General features: G+C 51.4%; 1 protein-coding gene across 1 annotated transcript in view; it reads left to right on the top strand.

The window, feature by feature from the left end:
• Positions 1–17,773, top strand: part of POLE (DNA polymerase epsilon, catalytic subunit) — a 37,416-nt gene extending 19,643 nt beyond the window's left edge. The window contains exons 26-50 of the mRNA XM_050318753.1: positions 1,363–1,558; positions 3,801–4,015; positions 4,272–4,374; positions 4,579–4,659; positions 4,735–4,857; positions 4,945–5,163; positions 5,500–5,700; positions 6,803–6,946; positions 7,280–7,420; positions 9,369–9,522; positions 9,610–9,716; positions 10,717–10,893; positions 11,263–11,486; positions 11,617–11,837; positions 12,439–12,643; positions 13,063–13,236; positions 13,504–13,629; positions 14,129–14,261; positions 14,370–14,556; positions 14,646–14,777; positions 14,884–15,077; positions 15,256–15,456; positions 15,716–15,841; positions 15,968–16,057; positions 16,284–17,773. Coding sequence (XP_050174710.1) covers positions 1,363–1,558; positions 3,801–4,015; positions 4,272–4,374; positions 4,579–4,659; positions 4,735–4,857; positions 4,945–5,163; positions 5,500–5,700; positions 6,803–6,946; positions 7,280–7,420; positions 9,369–9,522; positions 9,610–9,716; positions 10,717–10,893; positions 11,263–11,486; positions 11,617–11,837; positions 12,439–12,643; positions 13,063–13,236; positions 13,504–13,629; positions 14,129–14,261; positions 14,370–14,556; positions 14,646–14,777; positions 14,884–15,077; positions 15,256–15,456; positions 15,716–15,841; positions 15,968–16,057; positions 16,284–16,397 — 3,988 coding nt within the window. The 3' untranslated portion in view covers positions 16,398–17,773. The remainder of the gene's footprint in view (positions 1–1,362; positions 1,559–3,800; positions 4,016–4,271; positions 4,375–4,578; positions 4,660–4,734; positions 4,858–4,944; positions 5,164–5,499; positions 5,701–6,802; positions 6,947–7,279; positions 7,421–9,368; positions 9,523–9,609; positions 9,717–10,716; positions 10,894–11,262; positions 11,487–11,616; positions 11,838–12,438; positions 12,644–13,062; positions 13,237–13,503; positions 13,630–14,128; positions 14,262–14,369; positions 14,557–14,645; positions 14,778–14,883; positions 15,078–15,255; positions 15,457–15,715; positions 15,842–15,967; positions 16,058–16,283) is intronic.
• Positions 17,774–27,422: the final 9,649 nt, after the last annotated feature.

The raw sequence follows: 27,422 nt of genomic DNA, 5'->3' as shown, positions 1-27,422 counted from the left end.
CTCACAGTTATGTACTTCTTTGTGCTTAATCCCCCCACAGGACGAGCACCAGCACACACCATCCTCTCTCAGCTCCCCTTCCCAAACAGTCAGTCCCCACTGCAGGAGTCGAGGTAATGCCCAGCTCTGAGCAGGCTGTGCTTGTAGGACTCCTTTCAGGGCCTCTGGTTTCCGGTAGTTTGGGGATGTTAAAAATAGCATGTATTTCCTGGTCACTTTCCATGCAAAACAGCCTGGAGGTAGAGGAAGGAAAGGCTGTGCCCATGGGAATGTGAGTAGGTGGGAGAAGGGCTGGCCAAGCCATGTAGGTTTGAGTATTTCCTGTCTTCAGTGTTGGTTCCCATAAGGTGGTGTGGGGTTTTTTTGAGAGGTACAGATAATTGCCAGGGCTGTGAAAGGCAAAACAATGCAAGAGAAGAGGCAAGAGGGAGGAGTGTTCCTTAGGTGTGGCATGGCTACATCCAGTTTCCTCTGAAACCCTCTGCCACCACTGGAGTTGACACAGTTTCCTTCTTCTCTGTAAACCTCTTCCTGATATCTTTTCCACACCTGGCCTCTCACCTCCCACCCTTGTGTACAACTACTTGTGTGCAATTAAGATCATTCTCCACCAATTAAGATCACACCCACAGTGCTGCATCCAGGTCAGGGTTCCTCAGCACAAGAAATGAGCTTCTGGAGCAGGTCCAGAGGAGGCCACAGAGATCCTCCCAGGGCTGGAGCCCCTCTGCTCTGGAACCAGGCTGGGACAGCTGGAGGGGGTACAGCCTGAAGAGGAAAAGGCTCCAGGGAGACCTGAGAGCCCCTTGCAGTACCTAAAGGAGCTCCAAGAGAGCTGGAGAGGGACTTGGGACAAGAACCTGGAGTGACAGGACAAGGAGGAATGGCTTTACAGAGAAAGAGGGTGGGATAATAGGAATATATATATATATAGGATAATAGGTGGGATAATAGGAAGGTATTCTCTCTGAGGCTGATGGGGCCCTGGCGCAGGTTGCCCGGAGAAACTGTGAGTGCCCCATCCGTGCAAGTGTTCAAGGCCAGGTTGGACGGGGTTTTGAGCAACCTGGGCTAGTGGAAGATGTCCCTGCCAATGGCAGGAAGGTGGGACTTTCACTAAGGTTCTGTGAATCAGTGGGGATGAGCTGGGACAAGAACCGATGTGCTTTTCCAGACCAAGTTGAAGTGGTTGCTAGAGCAGCTGTAGATATTTGAGACTATCCAGATGCCCTCATGTCTCCTCTGAATGCACTGGGTGATGGCACAATGAGATAAGGGGAAGAGCCCTGGCAGGAGGGACACCAGTGGGATCCTGACTTGTCCCTTGGTGCAGGCCAGGTTTGCTCACGCTGTCTCTCCCAGGTACGCGGTGTTTAACGAGGATGGGTCCCTGGCTGAGCTGAAGGGGTTTGAGGTGAAGCGCCGGGGAGAGCTGCAGCTGGTGAAGATATTCCAGTCATCTGTGTTCGAAGCCTTTCTGAAAGGCAGCACGTTAGAAGAGGTCTACGCTTCAGTGGCCAAGGTGGCTGATTACTGGCTGGATGTACTATACAGCAAGGTAGGCATAGCTCAGCATATCTATGCTCCAAGGTGGAGGCTGGGAAGGCATGTCCAGGCTGGCTGGGCACTGTGGGGAGGGTGGACTTTGCACAGAGTTGGTGGTCCCTTGTGCCTCTTCACAGCTTTGCTCAGTCAGTTCACAGATGGCACTGAGCTGGACAGGAGTGTTGATCTGTTGAGGAGGGCAGGAGGCTCTGCAGAGGGATCTGGACAGGCTGGATCCATGGACCAAGGCCAGTGGTGTGAGTTTCAAAGAAGACCAAGTGCCAGGTCCTGCATTTGGGTCACAATGACCCCATGATTGGGGGCAGAGGGGCTGGAAAGGTGCCCATCAGGGAAGGCCCCGGGGGTCCTGGTCGACAGCAGCTGAACATGAGGCCAGGTGTGCTCAGGTGGGCAAGAGGCCAATGGCAACTAGACTGTACCACCCATGGTGAGCCAGCAGGACCAAGGCAGTGCCCCTCCCCTGTGCTGGGCGCTCCTAAGGCATCTCCAGTCTGGGGTCAGTTTTGGGCCCCTCACAACAAGACATTAAGGGGCTGGAGCATGTCCAGAGATGGGCAAGCAAGCTGGGGAAGGCTGGAGCACAAGTCTGATGAGGAGCAGCTAGGGAGGCTCAACCTGGAGAAAAGGAGGCTCGGAGGGACCTCCTTATTCTCTACAACTCCCTGACAGGACAGTAGAACCAGGTGGGGATTGGGCTCTGCTTTCAGGGAACAAGGGGCAGAATGAGAGGATGGCCTCAAGTTGTACCAGGGGAGTATAGTTTGAGTAATAGGGAAAATTTCACCCCCAAAAGGACTGGCACAGCTGCCATGTGCAGAAAGGGAGTCACCATCCCTAGAAGAATTTAAAAGCTGTGTGGATGTGGCACTTGGGGAATGGTTGGACTTGGAGGTCTTCTCAACCTGAATTATTCTGTGATTCTATGAAACCAGAGGGTGGGAAGGACAGAGAACCTAACTGGGTCCTTGTCACGACCCACCAGTCAGTGACATGATGCTCATTATAAATTCTCATCAGACTGAATAAGGAAACTGGACACGTGTCAGGGAACTCATGTTTTTATTGTACAATTGCCATAACTCCAGCAACCAGCACACTGCTTAAATTCAAAAGGTAGTGGCTAACAAGCCAATTCTTACCGTAGACTTCCACAAGAGTGGAGGCAAATGAGCCCTTAATTTTGCATGGAACATGTCAATAAGTTCTCAACTCCCACCACAAACTCCTGCAAAGGCATTGGCTCACAAGCCACAATACGCCAATCTTCAAGGGTGCTAACTAACAAGCCACAACACACAAGCTCCCCACTACCACAAGAGAGTTCAGTACAGAGTACACAGTAGAATATAATAGCTCTGTGCTTTGCTCAGGCAAAGCAAGGGAAGAAAAGAAAGAATATCACTAGTCCTTAGATCCTGTGTGGATGGTCCAGAGCTGGGGCAAACAATGAGATAAAGAAAGTGATAGAGAGGAGAAAGAGAAGAGAGGAGAAAGAGGAAGAGAAAAGAGAGAGGGGGGACCCAATCTGCTCCCTTCTGTAGTTAAACTGGTGCATACCTCTTATGTAAATCCGACTTTTCGTGCTATTTTGTTCATATATGCACAGCTAGCCCTTTGAGCCCTCCGCTTGGAAGTGCGTTGGATGGGGAAATTGAGCATGAGTCTCAAGGTGGAGCAGGACATTCACAGAATATTCTGAGTTGGAAGGGACCCACAGGGATCATCGAGTCCAACCCTTAAGTGAATGGCCCATACAGGGATTGAACCTGTGACCTTGGCACCATGCGCTAACCCACTGAATTTTCTAAGTATTGTATATGTTATTGCATACAATACAATGAGTTGGCTCAGAACACACCTCCATGGGACCCTCTCCTCCAAGCACACCTTTCCTGTAGCAATACTTGGAATGTTTAAGACAAAAAAGGCTTAGGTCTGGTTCTCTACAGTCCTTCATTTTGTGGTGGTGTTGTACAACAAGTTCTTGGTGAGCCCAGCTTTGTGTGCACAACACAAAGCTGTACTGTCACAACCCAGCGTGGCACAAACTGGTGCCAGCCTCAAACCCACACTACCTCTTTTCTATAGATCCTACTGGCAGCTGCTACAGGAAGGAGTTCTCAGGCTCCATATAAAGAGACACACCATCTGGGTTTAGGTGCTTCCTCCTCCTGACAGCAGCAAGATTTGCTCATTAGGTTCTTGTTGACTTTGGGTTTTTCCCTCCCTTTCAGGCTGCCAACATGCCCGATTCAGAGCTGTTTGAGCTCATCTCGGAGAACCGCTCCATGTCACGCAAGCTGGAGGACTATGGGGAGCAGAAGTCCACCTCCATCAGCACTGCCAAGCGCCTGGCAGAGTTTTTGGGGGACCAGATGGTGAAGGACGCCGGGCTGAGCTGTCGCTTCATCATTTCTAAGAAACCAGAGGGTTCTCCAGTCACCGAGAGGTAACCCCACCTGAAGAGGCACGGGCTTCTGGAAGCATGGGAGCAATCAAGAGGGGACGGGCAGGTAGCAGGAAGGGAGGAAGCTGGTATGTTGTAGCCAGGTGATCATCTGAATCTGGCACAGACCATGAGCAGGGTGACGGGTAACATACAGCCCAGTGACCTCTCAGAAATGGGAGAACAAGCCTGGAGGGTCTCCACAGGCTGGGAGAGAGGATTGTGGAGTGCTAGGACGTTGCTTCCCTGCCTTCCCCAGAGCCATCCCCCTTGCCATCTTCCAAGCTGAGCCCAGTGTGCGCAAACACTACCTCCGAAAATGGCTGAAGAGCCCCTCACTGCAGGACTTCAACATCCGTGCGGTGAGTGAGGTGTCCCTGCGGATGGCCCTGGATATGGGATATAGAATAGGGGATTGTCCCTTCAGAGGTAGCACCTGGGCTGTGGCTTCTTGCACTCACAAAGCAGGGTGCTGGGGTGGGGAGTCCTACAGGGTTGTTTGATCCTACGTCTGGTGGCACTTCTGCTTGGCTTTCTTCAGTGCCCAAGCTTTGCCTTCTTCCTAGATCCTGGACTGGGACTACTACATTGAGAGACTGGGCAGCACCATCCAGAAAATCATCACCATTCCTGCAGCCCTGCAGCAGGTATGAGGCAGTGGGGAAGTGGGCAGAAGAGAGCTTTGGGCAAGAGACTCAGTCTGATTTGGAGCCGCTCCCCAGGTAAAGAACCCAGTGCCGCGGGTCCGGCACCCGGACTGGCTCCACAAGAAACTCCTGGAGAAGAATGACGTGTACAAACAGAAAAAAATCAATGAGCTCTTCATTTTAGAAGGCAAGAGACAGGTAAAGATGGTGAGGGGAAGGTACTGATTGTGCTGCTGGGGCTCTTCTCCTGCTGCCCCCATTGTCCTGCTGTCCTTGCTCCCTCAGGTCCTCACCAACCAGCCTGTGGAGGGGATGACCAGCTCACAAGTTGGTGACATAGAGGACTTTGGGGCTGTCAAGATCCCTCAGCCACTGGTTCCTATTGCAAATAAGCGGAAGCGCATCCCTGCTGCAGAGGAAAGCAAAAAGCCGTCCCAGGACCTGGAGCTGTCCCAGTCCTGGCGGGAGATCCTGGGCCCACCTCCACCCCTGGGCACCACCAAGGTAAATTAATTAATCTACTTCACTGAAGTAGATTAATAGCAGATTGTGTAGGGGATGCCTCGCAACTGTACTTGTCCATCGAGGCAGCTTGGGTGCTGCCAGGAGCAAGCTATGGGTCTCCCTAAACCCTCTGCACGCACACGGTTCAGGGATACAAAGAGAAATATTACCAGGAGACAGAAATACAACCACTGATTGAGAAAAGGGGAGCAGTGGCTATGCAGCTGGGGCAGGAATGTAATGTGGGGTTGGGGGCGGGAGGGCTGGGCTGTATGGCACTGCAGTATGGGGCTGGGAAGCCTGTGCTGGTTTCATCCATGCTGTCAACCCACTCAGGAAGAACGGCTGGTCTGGCTGCGCTTCCAGCAGAAGAAGTGGGAGCTGCAGGCTCGGCAGCGGCGGAAGAGGCGGCGGCTGGAGGCCGGTGGAGGGGGAGCAGGTGCAGGGGTGGTCCGCGATGCCTCCTCCAAGGGTTTGAACAGCTACTTACGCCGCACAGCGCGCAGCATCCTCGACTTACCGTGGCAGATCGTGCAGGTACTGGGGAGGGAACCTGCCACAGAGCAGCCCAGGGTACAGGCCTCACATTTACACTCTGTGGTCAAATAGTGAAATTCAGGAACCCTGACCCCAATGCCATGCAGGTGTTAGCCCTGGGGAGCTCAGATGGGCTGCAGAGCCTCAGGCTCATGCACATCTGGATGGAAACAGGCACCCACAAGGTCACTCTTGGTGAATCTGGGATGTGTGTATAGATCTGCCAGTACAGCAGCTCCAGTTCTGCTCATGGACAGCACTGGGCAGTCACGGAACCACAGAAACATCTGAGGCTGGAGGCAGTTCTGGGGTCCCTCTGGTCCAATTCCCTGCTCAGGCAGGGCCACCCCAGGACCATGTCCTGGAATATCTCTAAGAATGGAGAATGCACATCTTCCCTGGGCAACCTGAACCAGGGCTTGGTCACCCTCACAGGGAAAAAGTGTTTCTGACATGTAGCAGGACCCTCCTGCATTCTGGTCTGTGCCCACAGTGTCTGGTCCTGCCATTGGGTATTATTGGGAAGAGCCAGGCTCTGCTCTAGAGAGGTTAGGTATATAAGTGGATGAGATCCCCCTGAACTTCCTCTACTCAGGGATGAACAGTCCCAGCTCTCCCAGCCTTTTCTCATGTGAAAGATGCACCAGACCCTTCTTCGTCCTTCTATCCCTTCACTGGACTCGATTTAGTATGTCCATGTCCAGTCCTGAGGACTCCAGCACTGGGCACAGGATTCCAGTGGTACCTGGAAGCAGCCAATGTACAAATGAAGAGGTGGGGTAGTGCCACCCAACTGTCTTCACAAACCTTTGTTATGCATGGCCACCTAAGCCCAGCCTCTGTCAACCACTTCATCCTCCAGAAAGGCCTCAGAGCTGCAGGTCCAGCACATCAGAGTAAACTGGGTGACATCATCCCCTGGAGTTTGTTGGCCTGCCTGAGGCAGTAGCAGGACACAGGGACTCCAGAGCTGAGAGTGATGACTCTCTAAGACCCCCACTCTCTTTTTGACCGCCAACTGACCATGTAGATCCTCGGAGTGCTCCACAGCATAGATTTAAGCACTAATGGCATGTGGGACCTCGTCTCCTGTGTCCTGCAGATTGCTGAGACCAGCCAGCCTGGGCTATTCAGGCTGTGGGCAGTGATAGGGAGCGACCTGCACTGCATCAAGCTGAGCATCCCCCGTGTCTTCTATGTCAACCAGCGCATCCCAAAGCCAGAGGAGGGGACAGCCTACAGGAAGGTGAGGACCTGCCACTTTGGGAAGGGGAAGCAGCCACTTGTGTTGAGATGAGACACTTCACCTCCCCTGCAAGGAGGTCTTACAAGCATCTACCTTGCAACACCTCACTGTCCCATTCCATGAATATCCCTCATCCAGACCCTAGTCCCTCTGCTAATGCCAACCTACCTGGAAAGCAGTTTCTGTGTTACGGGAATTTGTAATGTGCATGAGCATAATCCACCAACTTCCTTAGGAGAGAGGAGCACCAGGAGCTGAGCTCAGAGCCTAGCTCTTGGCACTGGTGCCACATGGTGGGATGTGTCCCAATAATCTTGTCCCTTTCCTTGGCAGGTGAATAGGATCCTGCCCCGCTCAAACTTGGTTTACAACCTGTACGAATACTCTGTCCCTGAAGACATGTACCAAGAGCACATCAACGAAATTAATGCAGACCTCTCTGCTCCGGACATCGAGGGAGTGTATGAGACACAGGTAACTCCTCCAGGTGCTCGTTTTTAAGGATTGCTGAGCAGTAGCTCATTAGTCAGAGTGCCAGTGGCAAGACACCAAAAATCCAAGACCCTGGACAGTAGAGAACTGGGGGACATACCGGTGCTTATATGGACAGAGTATCAGCACGTGAGTTACAGTGTGTCAAGGAAAGGTTTCAGTTTATTTAGAGTTAAGAAACTTAGAGGAAAGAAGGCATCTAATAAGCAGAAATGGCAATCTTCCTCTAAACTAATCCAGAAAACCAGCCTGCTTTGGAACCAGGAAAGAGAAGGGGTATTTGGTGTAAAGCTGGGGGAAAAGAGTAGGCCAGTGTTGTGGAGGCTACACTGAGTGAGAAAGCATAAAGGCAGGTGAATTTGATACTAAAATGTACCATAGGATTGTTATGGATCGAAAGTCTTTGCCTGAGTAAGACAAGCTTGGTGTGAGCAGAGGTGCCGCTGGCTATTAAATCCTTTCTGAGGTGCAGGAGGCTGCAAGGGCAAAAGGAACATCACAGAATTGGGAGACTTCAGCTACTGATGTGACTGGTATACCTTGTTGCAGTGGGGCATGGTGAAAGAAACCGTTTTTAGTCACCTTAAATTTCTGCTTTTGGAGAATTTGGGCAAAGGTTCCACAAGGCACAACTCTTAATGATTACATGGATCCTGTGAAATCCTGTGGTGATGAAAAAGGTTGAACTATATATGCCATCAGCAATTGAAAATGATGCCTACCAAACCTTACTGATGTTTAGTAAGCAGCACCCCAAATTTACTTCAGATTACTCTGCCAAAGTGAGTAGCATGTACCCAAATTCATCATATCTGTAGACCTTCCTCTAGCAAACCGAGTCCTCTCCGCTCCTGTGGTGTTTAATAAGTGGGAAGAGGAAAAATCAAGAAACTGAGGGGAAACTAAAATGAGAGGCTGAAGTAAAACAAGGGGCATGGAGAAGTTTTTAAGATATTAGGGAATTTAGATGATCATGGGGTAGCAGCATCTGTCCTGTGAGGGGAGGCAGAGTGAGCTGGACTGTGCAGCCAAAAGGAAGAGAGGCTCATGGGACCTGCTTGACAACAGTAGGGGAGGAGAGGAGCCAGGCTCTGCTCTGGTGCCCCGGAGAGAACAAGAGGCAATGGGCACAACCTGAAAAATGGCAAATTCTGTGTAAATATATGAAAAAACTTCTTCTGTAAGGGTGGTTGAACAGGTTGCCCAGAGGGTTGTGAACTTCCATCCTCAGAGATACACATAATCCAGCTGGACAAAGACCTGGGCAAGGAACGATCTGTCTTGATCTTTAAACAGCTACAGTGCAATTCTGAGCATGATCCCACGAAATGTAGCAGGAGTGACACAGGAAGATGCGAGGAAGGGAACAATTTCCCTGCAGGGATGGGGTTTAGATGGGAATGCTTCAGCTTGCTCAAGAGATATGAAAATAGGATGTACTAGGAATCTGTACAACTAAAACTGGCATAAGGGAAGAGTAAGGCAAGAAATGTTTATTTATTGCTTCTCACTGGTTTGGGATCAGGTCCCTCAGCAATCCATTTGGGAGTAGCCTCCTGCGGGGGTGGAGTTGACAGCTACAGGATTAATAAAACAGGGTGGATCTGTGATGGATCTCCCACCATGCCAGTTATCTGGAGCCTCTACCTCAGAAAGCCAAACCACAAGTTGCAGAGCTGCAAGATTGCCCAAATATTGCTTCAAATGTCCTCCAAAGTACCTTGATGGTGGAATATGGGGCTAGATAGGAACACGTGGATTTTGAGATACCTGTTCTGTACCTCGAAGGTGATAATACCAAATTCATGCCGAAGGCACCTCAGGTATTTCATACCTGTGGTTTTTAAACTGGGTTGTTCTAGGTTTGCAACCCCCAAGAGGAGCTTAGTAACAGAGCATTGTTTCATCACATCTCCCCTCATCATTCCAGGTGCCACTGCTCTTCCGTGCTCTGTCCCACCTGGGCTGTGTGTGCAGGGTCAACAGGCAGCTCGTCCAGTACCTGGCAGGGCGAGAGGCTGAAATCTTCGAGATCGAGCACCTGGAGATGCGCTCGCTGGCCCAGTTCACTTACCTAGAGCCAGGTAAGGCATCCTAAGAGTGGGGCTCCTGGGGCATCCAGGATCTCACACCCATGGGTACCACTAATGCTTTGTACTCTGTGTCCCCAGGAAGCATTCGCCACATCTACTTATACCACAGCTCCCAAGGCAGCAAGGCAATCCTGGGCCTCTTCATCCCCTCACAGCACAAAGCTTCCATCTTTGTGCTGGACAAGGTAAGGGGGACCATGAAGGGTGGGAGATCTGGGGTGCTGGTGGGTGAGAGGCTGGACACGCCCCAGCTGTGTGCACTGTCAGCCCAGAAAACCCCCATGCCCTGGGCTGATCCCCCAGCGTGGGCAGCAGGGCAGGGGGGATTCTGCCCCCTCAGGTGAGACCCCCCTGCAGAGCTGTTCCTGGGGAACAGCACAGGAAGGACGTGGAGCTGCTGGAGAGAGTCCAGAGGAGGCCATGGAGATGCTCCCAGGGCTGGAGCCCCTCTGCTCTGGAGCCAGGCTGGGACAGCTGGGGGGGTCACCTGGAGAAGAGAAGGCTCCAGGGAGACCTGAGAGGCCCTTGCAGGGCCTAAAGGAGCTCCAAGAGAGCTGGAGAGGGACTTGGGACAAGGGCCTGGAGTGACAGAACAAGGGGGAATGGCTTCCCACTGCCAGAGGGCAGGATTAGATGGGATATTAGGAAGAAATCCTTCCCTGTGAGGGTGGGGAGGCCCTGGCACAGGTTGCCCAGAGAAGCTGTGACTGCCTCATTCATGGAAGCGTTCAATGCTGGGTTCAGCAGTGCTTAGAGCAACCTGGTCCAATTGACCTCAGGTTGTGCCAGGGGACATTTAGGTTGCATATTAGAAAAAACTTCATGGAAAGGGTTGGCAAGCCCTGAAACAGGCTGCCCATGGCAGTGGTGGAGTCACCATCCCTGGAGGGATTTAAAAGCCATGTAGATGTGGCACCTGGGGACATGAGTTAGTGGTGACCTTGGCAGTGCTGGGTCAACAGTTGAACTTGATCTTAAAGGTCCTTTCCAACCCAAACAATTCTGTGTTTATACAGTGTCCCTGGCCATGGCAGGGAGTTGAACTAGATGACTTTTAAAGTCTCTTCCACTCCAAACCATTCCATGGTAGGGTCAGGCAGCGGGAGGTTTCTCTGTGCATCGCCCCTGGCACTGTGTATCCTGGGGTCTCTCCCCCTCTTCTGACCCAGTCACCCTTACACCCAGGTACGCAGCAACCAGATGCCTAATCTCACCACCCTGTTCTCAGCGGAGCGTGCAGCTCTGCTGGAAAAGGTGGGTGAGGAGCTGCTGCCCCCAGACAAGCACACCTTTGAGATGCGTGCTGAGACCGACCCCAAGGCCATCTACAGAGGTGTCCAGCGGCTACTTCTGGGCTACAAGGTGAGATGAAGGTGGGAGGAGGGTCTCCGTGGGACCATGGGGACTAAGGGGAGGGTGCTGTGGAAGGCACTGTTGCACGAGTTCCAACAGCACCTGCACATAACTTCTGAGCCCAAGGTCAAGGGTCAAAGTGGGTGCTGTGTTTCACCTGGGGGGCTTACCTGGGGCAGTGCCAGCAGCAAGGCCATCTCAGGGTCTCTCTCCATCTCTGTGCTCAGCTGGAGAGCTGGTGGCATGGAGGTGAGTGGGCACTTCACGAATGCTTCTCACTGTGGGGACCTGCTGTGGGGACAGGGCACTCGACACTGCCAGCTTCCTGCTGAGCAGAAGAGAGGTGCACCAGGATGTATCCCTTTCTCCTTGGTGCAGGATGAGCGCCGAGGCCCCACTCTGGTGGCTGTGCAGTCCAACTGGGACCTGAAACGACTGGCAAGTGGGATTCCCATCATCGAGGAGTTCCCCTTGGTCCCCATCCGGCTGGTGGATGATGTCAGCTACTCGGTCCTGGACTGGCAGCGCCATGCCGCCCGCCGTATGATCCGCCACTATCTCAACCTGGACACCTGCCTCTCCCAGGCTTTTGAGATGAGCAGGTGCCATTGGTGGCCATGTTCCCCTGAGGCTCCCACAGGAGCTGCTTCATCCCTTGAGGGCACAGGCATGGTCCTTGTTTTCCTTGCAGCCATGCTTACCCCAATGACCACTTACCTCTCTGTGCCCCAGGTACTACCACATCCCCATTGGGAACCTCCCTGATGACATCTCCACTTTTGGCTCTGACCTATTCTTCTCGCGCCACCTCCATCATCACAACCACCTGCTGTGGCTGTCCTCCACGTCCCGCCCTGACCTGGGGGGAAAGGAAGCTGATGACAACCGCCTGGTCATGGAGTTTGATGAGAGAGCCTCAGTGGAGATCAACAACCCTGGCTGCTACTCCACAGGTAAGGAGGGAAGAGGGTTGTAGCACTGAGTGGGGCAGAGCTGGATCCCGCTTTGTGAGTCCTGTAGAGGGGTGGATGTGGTCCCCAAAGAGTCTCTGTGGTGACAGTTGTTTCCACCAACTTTTGGGTTTCAATGTCAATCTGGGCAAGGTGGATGCTAAAGGCATGTCCTGGGGCAGGGGAGTCTCACCTTTAACGTGCAGGCATTGAAATATGGATTCTTTACCAATGAGCAATGACAACAGCACTTGGCAGACCACCTGCAACGTGTCAGCCCAAGGACAGGCTAGCTCACCTGGTCATCCCTGGTGACCTTGGGACAGATCTCAAGCAGATGCAGCTTGAGTGTATTCAGTTCTTCTGAATGCCACTTCTACAACTTCCAGGAAAAATTGGTGGTCCCCAGAGTGTCAGTAGGTCCAAGTCTTGTTGGAAGACAAGATCTGGTTGAGACAGTCATGCCTATGAAAGCATCTCCCTACTCAGTGCAGCTGCACCTATAGAACGCCTTGTACCTGGGAAAAGCACTTCTGGCAGCAGCAAGGGAGGGTGTCCCTGGTCCTTTCCCTGCCTCCCTGCTGACGGTTGGGTCTGCTCTTAGTGTGTCTGGAGCTGGATATCCAGAGCCTGGCCGTGAACACCGTGTTGCAGTCCCACCACGTGAACGACATGGAAGGAGGCTCCAGCATGAACATCAGCTTTGACATGATTCAGCAGGCATCCCTAGAGGACATGGTGACAGGGAACCAAGCTTCCAACATTCCAGCTAGCTATGATGAGACCACCCTCTGCTCCAACACTTTCAGGTACAGCTTGAGGAGCAGCAGGAAGTGGAGCACGTGGTCTCCATTCTGGCAGGTCCCCTCAGGGTCCTGCCTTATTCTGTCCTGGCTTTAGCCTTTCCCCAGCAATAAGGCTTCTGGGGTGCTCTAAATATAAATCCGAGTCTCAAGGGCAGAACAGGTGTCTTCTCCAACACATTAGAAGATCCTGAGCTCAGAGCTTGGGGCATCCACCAGCAGATATCTAGGGATGTTGGTGAAGACTTTGCCCTTCCTGTTTCTCCACCAGGTTATAGAGTCACATATTTACCCTGTGGCTCATGTGCCAGGGACTGGACAAGGGAGTTGAATCCTCCAGTGTATCTGAAAACATGTTCCTATTGGGAAGGCAGAAGGTGTTGCTGGTGGCTAGTGGGGTGATGCTGCTCTCTGCTTGTTGGCAGGATCTTGAAGAGCATGGTGGTGAGCTGGGTGAAGGAGATCACACAGTACCATAACGTCTATGCAGACAACCAGGTCATTCACTTTTACCGCTGGCTCCGCTCTCCTTCCTCCCTGCTCTATGACCCAGCACTTCACCGCACACTCCACAACATGATGAAGAAGCTTTTCCTGCAGTAAGTGAGGCCTGGAGTGTGCCAGGGGGATGGGGAAGGAACAGGTGTAACATTAGTGACCAGGATGCTGGTGCCCCACAATGACCCTCCAAAAGAGGTGGGCAGTAGAGTGGAGTGGACCTCTCGTCCTCTTTGGGTGATCTCCCTTGAGCGTTGTTGCTGCATGTTGACTCCTGACTGATGGATCAGCATGTCCTCCGTGGGTTGCACTGCCCCTTGGGCACTGCTTTCCTGCCCACTGACCCCCCACTCTGTGCCCTGCCACAGGCTGGTGGCCGAGTTCAAACGCCTGGGCTCCTCTGTGGTCTATGCCAACTTCAACCGCATCATCCTGTGCACCAAGAAGCGGCGCATTGAGGACGCCATCAGCTACATGGAGTACATCATCAACAGGTGGGGTGCTCCTGAAGATGTGGCTCCCAGGTGGTGGGGCTGGGGCAGGTCTTAGGGCCAGGAAGGAGAACGCTGATTTTTTTTTTGCCTTTTGATGGGCCTCAGAACTGAATTTATTACTGGTTTTGTCAAAGCTACTGAAGGGACAAGGCTTTCCAGTTCTCTTACTGTCATACTTGGAGTAGAGATCTGTCCCTAGCTATCCTCTATAGGCAGTATTCCAGGAATACTTGTAGGATTCAGTCCAGAAAGAGAACTTCAGGAGAATCTGAGATGCCCCGTAACTCATCCCTTGGCTGCTTCTCAGCCTGTGGTACAGGCACCTCGACACAAGAGAAAGGAGCGAGGTGTCCTTGGTCATGACTTCCCCTGGGATCTCTGGCAGTGATAGGATGGGAAAGGGGACACCCCTCTCTCCTGGCCAGCACCACCTCCCCACAGTGTCCCATAGAGAAGGGACAATGCCAACACAAGGACTGACTCAGTCTCTTCCCTCCAGCATCCACTCGAAGGAGATCTTCCATTCCCTGACCATATCTTTCTCACGCTGTTGGGAGTTTCTTCTCTGGATGGACCCAGCAAATTATGGAGGTATCAAGGGAAAAGTGGATTCTCGCATCCACTACGGGGAGGTAAGAGATGGGAAGCAGTCCTCTGGGAGCGGGGTCCTGGGGTTTGAGTGGAGTAGGGGGGTGTTGGCTGGGCATGAGAAAACACTGCAGCATCGCTGGCTCCTCTAGATGAACACCAGCAAAAAGCAAGCATTGGAAGAGGAGGACAGCGAGGAAGAGGAGGAGGTGGCAAGGGAAGAAAAGGAGGAAGAAGGGGAACTAGATGTGGAGGAGCTCCTGGAGAACAACTGGAACATCGCGCAGTTCCTGCCCCAGGCTGCCTCCTGCCAGAGCTACTTCTTGATGCTTGTGTCAGGTGAGTGGTCATGAGGAGAGGACAAGGTCATTGTACTCCCTCAGTGCCAGCTCCAGGCAGGAGCTGGAGCCTTGCCCATGTCTCCCCAGCCTACATTGTGGCCGTGTACCACAGCATGAAGGAGGAGCTACGGCGTAACACTCCCGGGAGCACCCCCATCAAGAGGAGGAGCACCAGCCAGATGTCCCAGGAGGCTCTGGTGGAGCTGGGGTCCATGCCTGGTGCGTGCTGAGCCCCAGGACAGCCCTGCTGCAGGCAGAGAGCCACCCCCCTCATTGCCCCACATGCCACCAATCAGCTTAAGTGCTCTGTGCATCATCCCTCTAGGCATGATCACCTTCTCACAGAATTATGTGGCCAGTGAGCTCACCCAGAGCTTCTTCACCATCACCCAGAAGATCCAGAAGAAGACGGCTGGTTCCCGCAATGCCACAGAGCCCTCAGACATGTTCCCTGTCCTGCCTGGCTCCTACCTGCCACTCAACAACCCAGCCCTGGAGCTCATCAAATATGTTTGCAAGGTCAGCAGGCTGGGCCAGGCCGCTTGGCTGAACGTTTGAGGTCTGGGACTGCAGCTTTCTGCCAGGAGGGATCTACAATCACTTTGCCATGCCCTGCATCCATATGTGGTTACAAGGATACGAGCTGTCCTGCTGAGGACACTCTGCTGGTAGGCTCACCTGGCTCTTATCCTTGCAGGTCCTCTCCCTCGATGCCAACATAACCAACCAGGTGAACAAACTGCACCGGGACCTGCTGCGCCTTATCGAGGTGGGCGAGTTCTCGGAAGCAGCCCAGTTTCAGGACCCGTGCCGCTCCTACGTGCTTCCTGAAGTCATCTGCAGGAACTGCAACTTCTGCAGGGACCTGGACCTGTGCAAGGACCCTGCCCTCTCCCAGGTGCAGCCTCTTTCCTAGGAATACCAGAGGCCCTAGTACAGCAGTCCATTTTATCTCTGAACCCCTTTGCTTTGCAATTCTGCTTGCTGCTCATGATCACCGTCACCTAAAGCAAATTTTCTGTTCATCTTTTCTAGCTGTGTGTTATGGATCTGAGCATCCCTGGGCTTTGGCTTATGTTCTGTTCATCTTCAGAAACCCGTTCCACCATCCCAGTGCATTGGACTCATGGTGCTCACCTCCCTCTCTTTGCCCCTAGGATGGGTCGGTTCTTCCCAGATGGGTCTGCCCCAACTGCCAGGTGCAGTATGACACCAATGCCATTGAGATGGCGCTGGTGGAAACCCTGCAGAAGAAGCTGATGGCCTTCGTGCTGCAGGACCTGGTAAGTGCAAAAATTTCCCCCCTCTGCCCATTCCTGTGACTGTCTGAGGCCAGACACATTCAGTCTGCCCCTGGCAGAGGGACTTGGCCTCATCTCCTGGCCCACCTGAACCTCTTTGGCCTCCAGATTTGCAAGAAGTGTCATGGTGTGAAGGAGATGCACATGCCTGTGTACTGCAGCTGCGCTGGAGACTTTGCCCTCACCATCTCCTCCCAGGTACTTCAGCACCTGCCCAGCCCAGCCCTGGGGCAGCAGCTTGGCAAGGGACAGCAAGGAGCCCTACAGTGCCCTGGGCCTCCTGTGACTCTGCTCTAACTGCATGTCCCCTGGCATCTACTGAGCTGCCCTCTGCCCTGCCAGCCCTGCCCAACCACTCCCTTAGAGCCCCCCACTGCCTAGGGTGCTGGGCAGCCTCCTTCCCTCTCTGCTTTTTTCTTGCCAGACCTTCACTGACCACATCAGTGTCTTCCGGAACATCGCCCAGCACTACAGCATGGCCCACCTGCTGGAAACCATTGAATGGCTGCTGCACAACAACCCCCAGCTCCAGCAGTGAGGGCTGGGCTGCTCCTCCTACCTACTCTGTGCTCTGACATCCATGGAGAGCAGTCCTGGACCCCTTGGCCATGGAGATGCTGCGCACCCCTCCTGCAGCAAGAGAGAGGAAGCAGAGCTGGGACTGGGACTGGGCCATCCTGCCCCCAGCTACCTGGTGGGGTCCTGGGAGGCTCCAGGGGCTGAAGCTGGCCTCCCCACATCTGTGCTGGCCCCCAGGTGTGGTTTTAATGTTGGGTTTCTGTGAATAAATGGGTTGTAGAAGGCAGGTGTACTTTTCAGGGGGCAGGGAAGCAGGGGCTGTGGCCCACCCCTGGGTGATGCCTGTAGCTGAGGGGGGACGTGCTGTGTCCTTTGTGGGCAGGATGGACCAGGAACCTGTCCTCATCTGATCCCTCGCTACCTGCTTGGGGGCAGGGGGGTTGCAGCATGGCCGTACCCCCCAGGGTCCCACTCCAGCTCCAGGGGAAGGGGCTGCAGTGCTGGACCCTAATGTGACAGTGGCTCCTTGCCAGCAAGTGTGTCTGGTGTATCCTGCACTCCAGTACCTGCCTTAAGCCAGGCTCTGTCTCCTGCTCCTGTCCTTCATGGGGAAGAAGCCCCAGGGGCTGCAGCCAGAGCTCCACCTGTGCTTCCAGAGTCTTGGCTCTTCTCTCTGGACAATGTCACGGTGCAGTCAGAGCTGACCTCTTGCAGTGGCACTGCCTTGGCGGGGCAATGCCTCCCAAACCAAGGCAGCAGAGCCCAGCGGTGCACTCCTGCCTGCCTCAGCAGGTTCTGCAGACAGGAGGGTTGGGGTCCAGAGGGAACTGAGAGGACCCTTGTCCTGTTCCTGCATCCATGCAACCGGACAAGCAGCCCCAGGTCCACACCATGGAGCTGTGTCAGGACAGGTTTAAGCGGGATATTGGGAAAAGGTTGTTCCCCAAAAGGTGGTTGGGCACTCAACAGGCTCCCCAGGGCCGTGATCACGGCCCCAAGGGTGCCAGAGCTCAAGGAGTGTTTGGACAATGCTCTGAGGGACAGGGTGGAACTGTTAGGGTGTCTCAGCAGGGCCAGGAGTTGGACTGGATGATCCTTGTGTGTCCCTTCCAACTCATGATATGCTATGATTCTATTAAAAGTGCTGGCTGGGCCCTAAGGAGCAGCTCAAACCCCTGGAGGATCCCAAAAGATGGGAAGAGCTCTGGGCTGGGCAGACATGGAGGTGGGATGGAGCAGCACCGCGGTCCTGCCAGGATAGGCTCTCTTGCTCCCATGCGAGAGCCTCTGCTCCTCCATCCCGTCCCCATCTCCAGCTCCCAGCCGTGCTCCTGCTGCGCTGATGCCTGCTCTCCCCACTGTCACCCTCCTCTGACTCCCGGGAACCCTGGCAGGGGCCGAGGGAGAGCAGGAGGTGCCCGAGCGGAGGCCGGGGTGGAGCAGCAGATGGAGCTGCGGCGATCGGGAACGGGGCCGGGGCCGGGGCCGCAGCTCCGGCGGCTGCAGGAGCCGCCCTGCCGCTTCATGACCAGGCCGAGCAGAGCAGGTGGGATGGGATGAGTTTGGCTGGGCTGGGTTGGACTGGGTTCAGCTGGGCTGGGCTGAGTTTGGCTCAGCTGCACTCAGCTGTTTTCAGATGGGCTGCACTGAGTTCAAACAGAGTTTTAGTTATTAAAACCCTGACATCCTGCGTAGCAGCCCAAGACTGCTCCAAGGAAGGTGCCCAGGATGCTTTACCTCTTGGATTAAGCTGTATCCTCCTCAGTGCACCCAAGACTCCTCCCAGTCACCTCCTGGAGCTTTTGGATCTGTGATTTCGAGACCTTAAATCCCAGGTAGCAGCCCCAGACTGCTCTAGGAAAGCTACCTGTGATGTTTTGCTCTTTGGTAGAAGCTCTCTGTTCCAGGATCCAACCAAGACTCCTCCCAAGCATCTCCCAGGGTCTTTTCACTACTGCCTATAAATCCTGACATCCTACCTAGGTAACAGTTCCAGACTCCTGCAGGAAAACTATCTGAGATGGTTTTTTACTTTTTGAGAAAATTGTATCCTCCAGGATCCACCTGAGACTCCTCCCAGGCATCTCCTCGAGGCTTTACACAGCTACCTTAGTCCTCTGAGAACCCAGTAGCAGCCCAAGGCTCCTCCAAGGAAGCAACCTGAGATGACTGTTTTGGAATGATCTCTCTCTTCTGGGATCCAGCTGAGATTCCTCTCCCCTATCTCCTGGAGTCTTTTGTCTTCCTACAGTGCTCTGAGGTCACAGGTAGCAGCCCCAGGCTCCTCCAAAGGAGGCCTCCAAGACAACTTTTCTTTTTTGGAGGACTCTGTATCCTCCAGGAACCACTCAACTCTCCTTCCAGACATCTCACAGAATCTACTTACATCTGCCATAGGCACGTGAGATCCCAGGCAGAAGCCCCACATTCCTCCAAGGAAACTACCTGAGATTATTTTTCTCTTTTCAAGTGGATCCTCTGGGATTCACTTGAGACCCCTCCCAGGCATCTCCTGGAGTCTTTTAATTTTATTAAATCGAGACTTTAAACACAACTGGCCCCAATCCTGAGCCCTGGGGAACCCCACTGGTGACTAGCCCCAGCTGGCTTTAACCCTGTTCCCCACCACTCTGTGCCTGGCCACTAGCCAGTTCTTACCAACACCTGTCTACACCATGGGAATCAGTTTGTCCAGGAGAATACTCCAAGAAACAGCGCCAAAGGCTTAACTAAAGCTGAGGCAGACACACCCATATCTTTTCCCTCATCCACTGAGTGGATCACTTTATCATAGAAGGAGATCATGTTGGTCAGGCAGGACCTGCCTTTCCTAAGCCCATCCTGGCTGAGCCTGATCCCCTGGTTGTCCTGTATATGCCCTGTGATGGCACTCAGGATGATCTGCTCCCTGGCCTTCCCAGGCACTGAGGTTAGGCTGACAGGCCTGTAGGTCCCCAGATCCTCCTTCTGACCCTTCTTGTAGGTGGATACCTCATTTGCCAACCATTTGGTGAGCCAGGACTGCTGATAGATGATAAATAAAAAAGGCCACTTGCATAAAGGACAAGATGCTTTCTCGAAGTTAAAAGAATGCTTATGTCAGAATAAAAAATTATTTTCTTTAGATTTAATTAAATTGTTTTCTTTATCACCTAAAATTATTTTCTTCAATGGATGCACAGTATTGCCCATAATTCTGTAATGGCACTTCCAGACTGAGAAATCCAAATGTCTCTTTGTGCATGCTGTGGCTTCAGAGAGCTCTATCCTCCTCCTCTGCTGCCCTCACATTGACACCATTGCATGGCCACTGCCCAGCAGTCTCTCTGTTAGTGATTCGTCAGTCACTTTTCTCTTTCTGAAGTCTGTCTTACCTCAGGTTTGTCTGTCTAATTCTTGGCCAGATTTCCTATACTGATTCTTGTCTGTAATTCAGTCGTCTGTCTGTCCATCCTTCCATGTTCATATGTCCCTGTCTGTGTCTCGATTGTATGTCCACCTGTGACAGGCTGTTTTATAGGTACAGCTCAGACTTGCGTGAAAGTATTGAACTTTGGGTTGTTTTTTTTTATATACATGGCATGGCTTTTGGTGTCACAGGTGATGGTTTCTCCTGATTCTGTGTCATCCTTTAGGAATGGTATTCTCCAATTTAGCACTCCCATTAAAATCACATGCTATGTCCTCTTCCCCCTACAACTGGAGGCAAAAAAGGCAAAGATCACGATTTGAGATAAGAACAATTTACTGGAAACAGCCATGAGATAAGGAAATAAACAATAACAGCAACAATATTAATAACAAAAGATATAAGAAAAGAAATTATTCATGTGGAAAAACTCTCCAATATTAGACAATGCCAGACAGCTCTCTCAGCCACATTTTCTCAACCAGAAGGAAAACATCTCAGAAGAGCCTCCCTTAGCCCTGCTCCCAGCAATGACATGAGGTGGTATAGAATAACCTCCAGGTCCTGGACATACCCCCTCCCAGCTATTGCAAAAATTAGCCCTATCCTGGCCAGAATCAGGACACCCTGCTTGCAGGTGAGCTTACAGGAAAGGCACTGGACAGACCTGAAACCCTCACAGGACATTACCAGACTGTGAACTGTCATGCTCTGACAGGGGTCAGTGACAAGGAAGATCTCACCAGGTACCACTTAGTCCTTAGTGCCTGAGCAGGAAAATAATCAGCTCCAGGCTACCCAGAATGTGCTTGGCCTCAGGGACTGTGGTACTGCCTCACGTGGGACAGTGTCAGATTTCCCACTAGAGGCAGGCATGGTTCATGCTCATTTGAAGCAGACCAATTTAACTTCTTAAGCTTCTTGCCTTTAAAGCCATGATTCCCAGAACCCTTCCCAGAGGACTACCAGCCAGGCTCTGGTTGTGTGGAGAATCTCAGATGATAATGAGCTTATCACGGTTCCTGCACTCTTGCAACCCTGTTGAGAGTGTCACACACCATGCAGAGGGTGAGGTGTGGTAAGGATGGTTTAGTAAGGTCTGCAGAGGGCTAATGATGATGAAGCTGTTTCAGGAACCGAGGTGTCCCCATGGGCTGGTTAGAACATAAAACTAGAGACTCAAACTGCAGGATGATGAGGAATGGAAGCAGATAGGGACAGACCAGGTGCCTCAGGTGCCAGTCCCATCCCTGAAGGGTGACTCTTTCTGCCACCCCCAGCTGGAAGATCCCTCTGGTCAGCATGAATGTGATGGGCACACAGGGTTGCTCTGTCCCAGCACCAATGGATGCCACATGGAAGCAGCTCTCCCTCTGGAGGCATCTGTGGCAGAAGCTGCTTGGGGCTGTGAACGTGTCAGGCCTTCCTCACACATTGCACCTCAACAGCCTTGGGATGGTGTTCCCAGGAAATGCTGCTCCACCATGGCACATGCAGAGTTTTAGGGATGCAGTTCAGTAGGACTTGCAGAGCATGACAACCTCAGCCCTCAGAGAGTCCCCACACATTACTCCCAGGAACAAGCAGTGCCTCTCAGTTCCAAGGGACTCCCCTTGCAGACCCCCAGAAGTCTGACCCAAAGAGAAGATTCACACCCCCTTTGTGTGGAAGCTCATCCATACCCAGAGCTATTCCCCACTCCCCGGATCCTACAGCTGGAATGGTGCCTCTCAACTGGAAATCCCTGACAGCTGTCCCTTTTATCCCTGAACTTTTCCTCACCAGAGGCTTTTCAGGGCTACAAACACCTTTTCTCCAGCTTCTGTCTCTCCTCTAAGGTTTCCAAAGATGAATCAGTGCTTTCAAGCCATGGAAATCACTATATTGTTGTAACGTCAATCAGCATCAGGTCTCGATGGCTAAATACAGGTGAGATAAGCCTCATCCCCAGCCTGTCTCATGCCTATGTGTTTAACAGCCCTTCACATCAGCAAGCTGTTTCCACAGTGAAATCTACCCAAAATCAGGACAAACAGATCATTTTAAGCTTCTGTAACTATCTACAAGCAGACTGTTGATGGATCGGACCTGGCTCCCTGCCAAATGCCCAAACTCACAGTAACACCCCCTTCCCCCTCCCTTCTTTTCTTAGGGCAAAGGAAAAAAAAAACTATAGAATTGAAGAGCCTGAAATCAATCTAATTATATAAAAATATGTATTTTTATGTATATTACAGTTATATACAATTAAGATACCATGTACACAGCAAAGGGAATCCAAACACCCCCGGAAGGGAAAGGGAATGGGGGAAAAAGGGACAAAAAGGGACAAACCAAGATGTACAGATATACACAATCAAACCTAAGAACTAGCGAAATAACTAGCCTGCCAAGTATATCTGCAACTCTGACAATCCCCCAGATAGGGTATGTGTTTCCAAAGAGCTCATCTTCATCTCAAAAAAGGGAAATAGGTTGGAAGGGACCTCTGGAGGTCATCTGATCCAACCCACCTTTCTCAAAGCCAGGCCTTTAGCTCCCACAGGACAGGTCCTTTGTGATGACCCAGGCTATCCTCTGCCATTCTGGAGTGACCCCTGGCAACCAAAGGATCAACATCTCACGCTCCACAGTGCCATGGGCCCCATTGAGATGTCACAACCCATCCTCTCTATTCCAGAATGGCCTTTGACAACAAAACAACCAATGCCCCACACCCCCACAATGCAGTGCCACCAGTGTGCCATGGGCCCCTTTGTGATGTCATGGCCTATCCCCTCCATTCTGGAATACTCCCTGGCAATCAAAGAACCAATGCCCCACAGCTCAACCCTAACCCTAATCCTAACCCTAACACTAACCTCTAACCCTAATCTTAACCCTAATCTTAACCCTAATCCTAATCTTTTGTGATACCATGGCCTATTGTCTCCATTCCGGAATAGTACATGGCAATTAAAGAACCAATGCCCCACATTCCAACTCTTACCCTAACAATAACCCTAACCCCTAACCCTAACCCCTAACCCTAACCCAAGATAGATCAACACTGGAACAAGGGCTGCTGGATCGACACTGGAACCAGAACTTTTTCTATCTCTTTCTCTCTGTTTTTCTCTCTGCCCTATGCTTTTAGAGTGGATTAGGCACCTTTCCAGTCATGCCCATCTGTTTCTGGTCCATCTCGGGAGCAAGACGAGTGTTGGCAGCATTGATAATCATGGAATCACATAATATTCTGAGTTGGGAGGGACCCACAAGGATCATCCAAGTCCAATTCCTGGCCCTGAACAATTCACCCCAACAGTCCCATCATCTCCCTGAGAGTGTTGTCCATGTGCTCCTTGAGCTCTGGCAGCCTTGAGGCTGTGTCCACTGCTCTGGGGAGCCTGTTCAGCGCCAACCACCCTCTGGGGGAAGAACCTTTTCCTAATATCCAGCCTAAACCTCCTCTGACACAGCTCCAGCTGTTCCCTCGGGTCTTGTCACTGGTCACACAGAGCAGAGATTGGTGCCTGAGGGAAGAAAGACTCACCTACAGATTTCCTGACACAGTCTCACTCTTGTCCAGCACTTCTTAAGAACACGACAGCACAGAGGGAAACTTTAAAAAACCTGGATTTATTCTTGCATCATTTCACTTGCACAACCACAATCTCATTTTTGTCCAGTATTGCTCAGCCTAAACCTGGCAGGTGCCTCCATGGTGACTGAGGCTGGGAACTGTGCAATTCCTCACACAGGGGGACACATGTTTTGCTTAATTCGATCTTATCTGTAAATATTTCTCTTTTTAAGAAACAAAAAAAGACGAAACTATACCATTTGTTTAGCAGCAAAAGATGCACTAAGTAGTAACACCACTACTGGGGAGGGAAATGTCACAATTTTAGGTATTAACATTGACAAAATAATACAACTGTCTTTTTTTATTGACACTTGACCTTGACAAAGTAGAAGGTTCCCATCCCTTGATCACCTCAAGGATAAAGAAATATGAAAAATCTGTTCCTAGATGTTCCCCTGAGTAATTTTAAACAATTAAGAATAAGCTTAAAACTTTACCAAAGGACTATTAAAATGCTCCCACTCATATGCCACATACCCTGTTAGATGAAGGAAATATGCTACAGGAACCAGAAAGATGCTCTAGTTTGCCTGCGGGAAACAGGCAGTGGTGGTGACTGGCACACTGAGGTCAGGAAACATTCCAAAGTCCTGCAAGTCCTCTCCACAGCCACTATGTCCCTCTGTCTGTCATTGCTGCAGTGGGACAACAATGCTTCATGTCAGGAAGGAGAATGAGAGTGACTGTTACAAACTGCTGGCACTCAAATCAGTGGTGTGATGCAGGGATCTAAATTCCTCCTCAGCAACTTGAGGACTGGAATAGAGGAATTCTGCACAAGCTGTTACCAGCAACAAAGCCTTCCTGGAAAACCTGCCACAGATTCTGTGGCTGCCCTATCCATGGAAGTGTTCAAGGCCAAGTTGGATGAGGCTTGGAGCAACCTGGTCTAGTGGAAGGTATCCCTGCCCCTGCGTGGGGTTGGAACAAGGTGATATTAAAGGTCCCTTCCAATCTGTTATGACCCATCCGTGAAGGGGAGGGAAACCCAAGTTCTTGTTAATAAATCCCTTGGGGTGGATTACAGTGAAACATTGAATAATCAGTGTTTGTAAATAGATATATATAGGGTTTATTTTAGAACAATTTTGTTTCAAAGGTGAACAGGTATGTTGCCATTTTGGGCGTTATCATCTATAGTAATACAGCAATAATAATGCATAAAAATAACACTTAAGGAAATGTATAAGGAAGAGAAAGAAAGGATAAAGGTGGAAAGATATATATAGTCACCACCTGCTGAATCCATCAATAAAACTTGATAGGGGGATTCCAGGGGAAAGTAGGGGTTGCTGGGGATACCATTGTGGCTCCCACAATTCCAGCACAACGTCCCTGTGGGTCCAATACCTATCACAATATCCCCTGTCAGTGACAGGATCAAGCTTCCCATTCCCAAATTCTCCAGAATGTCAGGTTCCCATCTCCCATACCCATTCCTCAAATTCCAAACCTAAAATCTGCATTTTTTTGAGCCCATCCCTTCCCATGGGAAGTTCCGCCAAGGGTTTCTCAGGAAAACATGAAGATGCCCTTTCGAGTTTAAAAAGGAAAATTTTGGGACAAAACCTTTAATTTGTCTAGCAGTAAAAGCACTTGTAACTCTCTTTTCAATAATTTTTTTTTAAAGGAACAAACCCATTTTTATTTGCCTTATTTTAATTTTTAAAAATTCTCATTCCTTAATTGCTACTTAGTTTTCAGCAAAAAACCTATTATTATCTTTAGTAAGGAAAAACGTTTATTTATTTCTCCTTCCATAAAAAAAGTCCACCTTTATTTCAATTTTTATATCCCTCCAAACCTCATTTTTCCTTATGTTTCTCTAGAACATCCTGATTCGCTGTTTGTTTGTTTTTCAGAAAAATCCCCTTATCTCCTACTTTTTTATACATTTTTTTTCCATCAAAGAGCCCTTATCACCTTTTTGTTGGTTTAGTTTTTGTTTTTTCTCAGTAGAAACCCTAATTTTGCACCCAGTATTCCTTGGGTTTGTTGGGTTTTTAAATAAGAAGGAAAACCAATCTTATTTTAAGGTTTTTTGGGTTAAAAAAGGGCATTTTGGGCAGGAAAAGCCCTTAATCTCTGAAACTTCAGAGAAAATAAAGCCCATAAAAACTATTTATCATCCTTTTTTAATAGATATTATTTGTGTATTTTTATATATTTGTATCTGTTATTATCTATGATTATCTGTAGGACCACACCCCAGGTCAGCAGCAATGATAGCTGGTGACACCTCGTGACACCTGAGGTAAGTCAGGAGAGACTGTTCCTTCCCCGGTCCCCTCCCTGCTCCCCTGCCGTGGCATCTCCTGCTGATGTCACGATGCCCCTTCCCAGGCCGCTGTTGATGTCACAAAGGGGTGCCCCACATGACTGGGTGCACTCCACAGCGAGGGCTGGGGGCTGCTCAGCCCTGCCGGGAGCCGGGGGGGGGGCGTCAGGGGGATGTTCTTAGGACTGTGGGGGTTATGCTGAGCATCCCTTGGGGACAGGCAGGGCAAGGGCTCTTCAGACAGGAATTTGGGGAGCAGGATGGAGGCGTGCTGCACTGTCAGCATCAGCAGGAAGCAGAGTTGCTTGTTCCCCACACTCCTGCGGCTCTCCACTGAGGGTGAAGGTTTGGGGAGCTCCCTGAGGGCCGGGGGAACAGTTGGACAGGGTTAGGGCTGCCTCAAGGCTCCTGTGAGCATGGCATGTCCCCCATCCGGGGCCAGCTTCCAGTGGGAGCTGGAACTTCTCACAGTTCTAGTTCTGTGGTGAAAAGGGGTCTGGGGTCCTGGGGCATGGGAGGTCCAACAGCTCCCACTGGTCTCTCAGGAGCTGGCTGGGCATTAGTCCTTCACCTTTAAATAGTCTCCTTTGGGATACCCTCTGGTTCTTCTCATAGGATCCTCTCCTGACACCAACCTGGGTTTTGGGGTGCCATCTCTTTTTGGGGGTTGGATGACCACAGGCCTGGTCTTGAGCCCTTCCCACATCCCCAGTTCTGCCCCAACCCTGCTCAGTGAGCAGGGAGGGAGGGGCACGGCCTAGTCCAGGCTCTTTATCAGCCCCATCTGTCACTTCCCTGATGTTACTTCTGAGATGCCGCAAGTGGAACCTGATGCCTCTCTCTGGTACTTTCCAGAGGTGGTGGCCATCTGGGATGTCGTGTCTGTGTACATCCTGGGACAGATGAAGATGAACAAGGTGGGCTGGCATCTTGGTCCCCCAGGGTCCCCCCTCCAAGAGAACCCCATGTGCCTCAAGCTGCCAGTACTGGAAAAACACAGGATCATGCTGGGTCTATGTCAAGGATCATCCCCATGAATCATTCCCTGGCTTGGAATTCCTTGGGATCTTCCGTAGCCAAGGAATTTTGGCAAATATTTTGAAGAGGAGAAGTGAAAATGGAGAACGTGGGTTTTTAATTTTCTCCCCACAGTTTTCACATTTCTTATCTCCAAAGTATTCATTCAGGTGTTTTGTCTTCTCCCTGCACAGGGTGTCCTGGTCCCAGGACTAGGGACCTTTGCTGTGGTCCATGAGCAAGTTGATGGTGCAGAAGAGGTGTATGTGGTCCGAAGACCTGTGTTCCAGTTGGACATGGATCTGTCCTGTCTGCGGGACCTGATGTTCCCCACAATGATTATCCCTGGTGAGAAGGGATCCTATTCCACATTTGGGATGGGGGTGTGCCCCTACTCTTTGGGAGAGGGAGGAAATTGCCTCCAAAGTTGGGGGACAAAAACAAACCCCTTTTTCTCTCTGGTATTTTGCGGTGAATTTCATGTGGAAATTTTCTCAGCTGTTGTCATGACAATGCTCATCCTCCTCCTCCTCACAGGTGATGTTGAGATCGCACCACTGGACTACTGGTGGCTGTCACAGACCACGTCCCTCCCGCCAGACGTATTGAGGGACTGTGTGGAGGAGACCGTCCTCCTATACTCCTTTCAGCTGAGGGACGGGCAGCACCTCGCCTTTGCCTTTGGGGACATTGGCATCCTGTCCTGCCAGGA

The sequence above is a fragment of the Myiozetetes cayanensis genome, unplaced genomic scaffold, assembly GCF_022539395.1.
Source record: "Myiozetetes cayanensis isolate MyiCay16 unplaced genomic scaffold, myiCay2020 scf21, whole genome shotgun sequence".
Classification (NCBI taxonomy): domain Eukaryota; kingdom Metazoa; phylum Chordata; class Aves; order Passeriformes; family Tyrannidae; genus Myiozetetes; species Myiozetetes cayanensis.
This window is presented reverse-complemented; position numbering and strand designations above follow the sequence as displayed.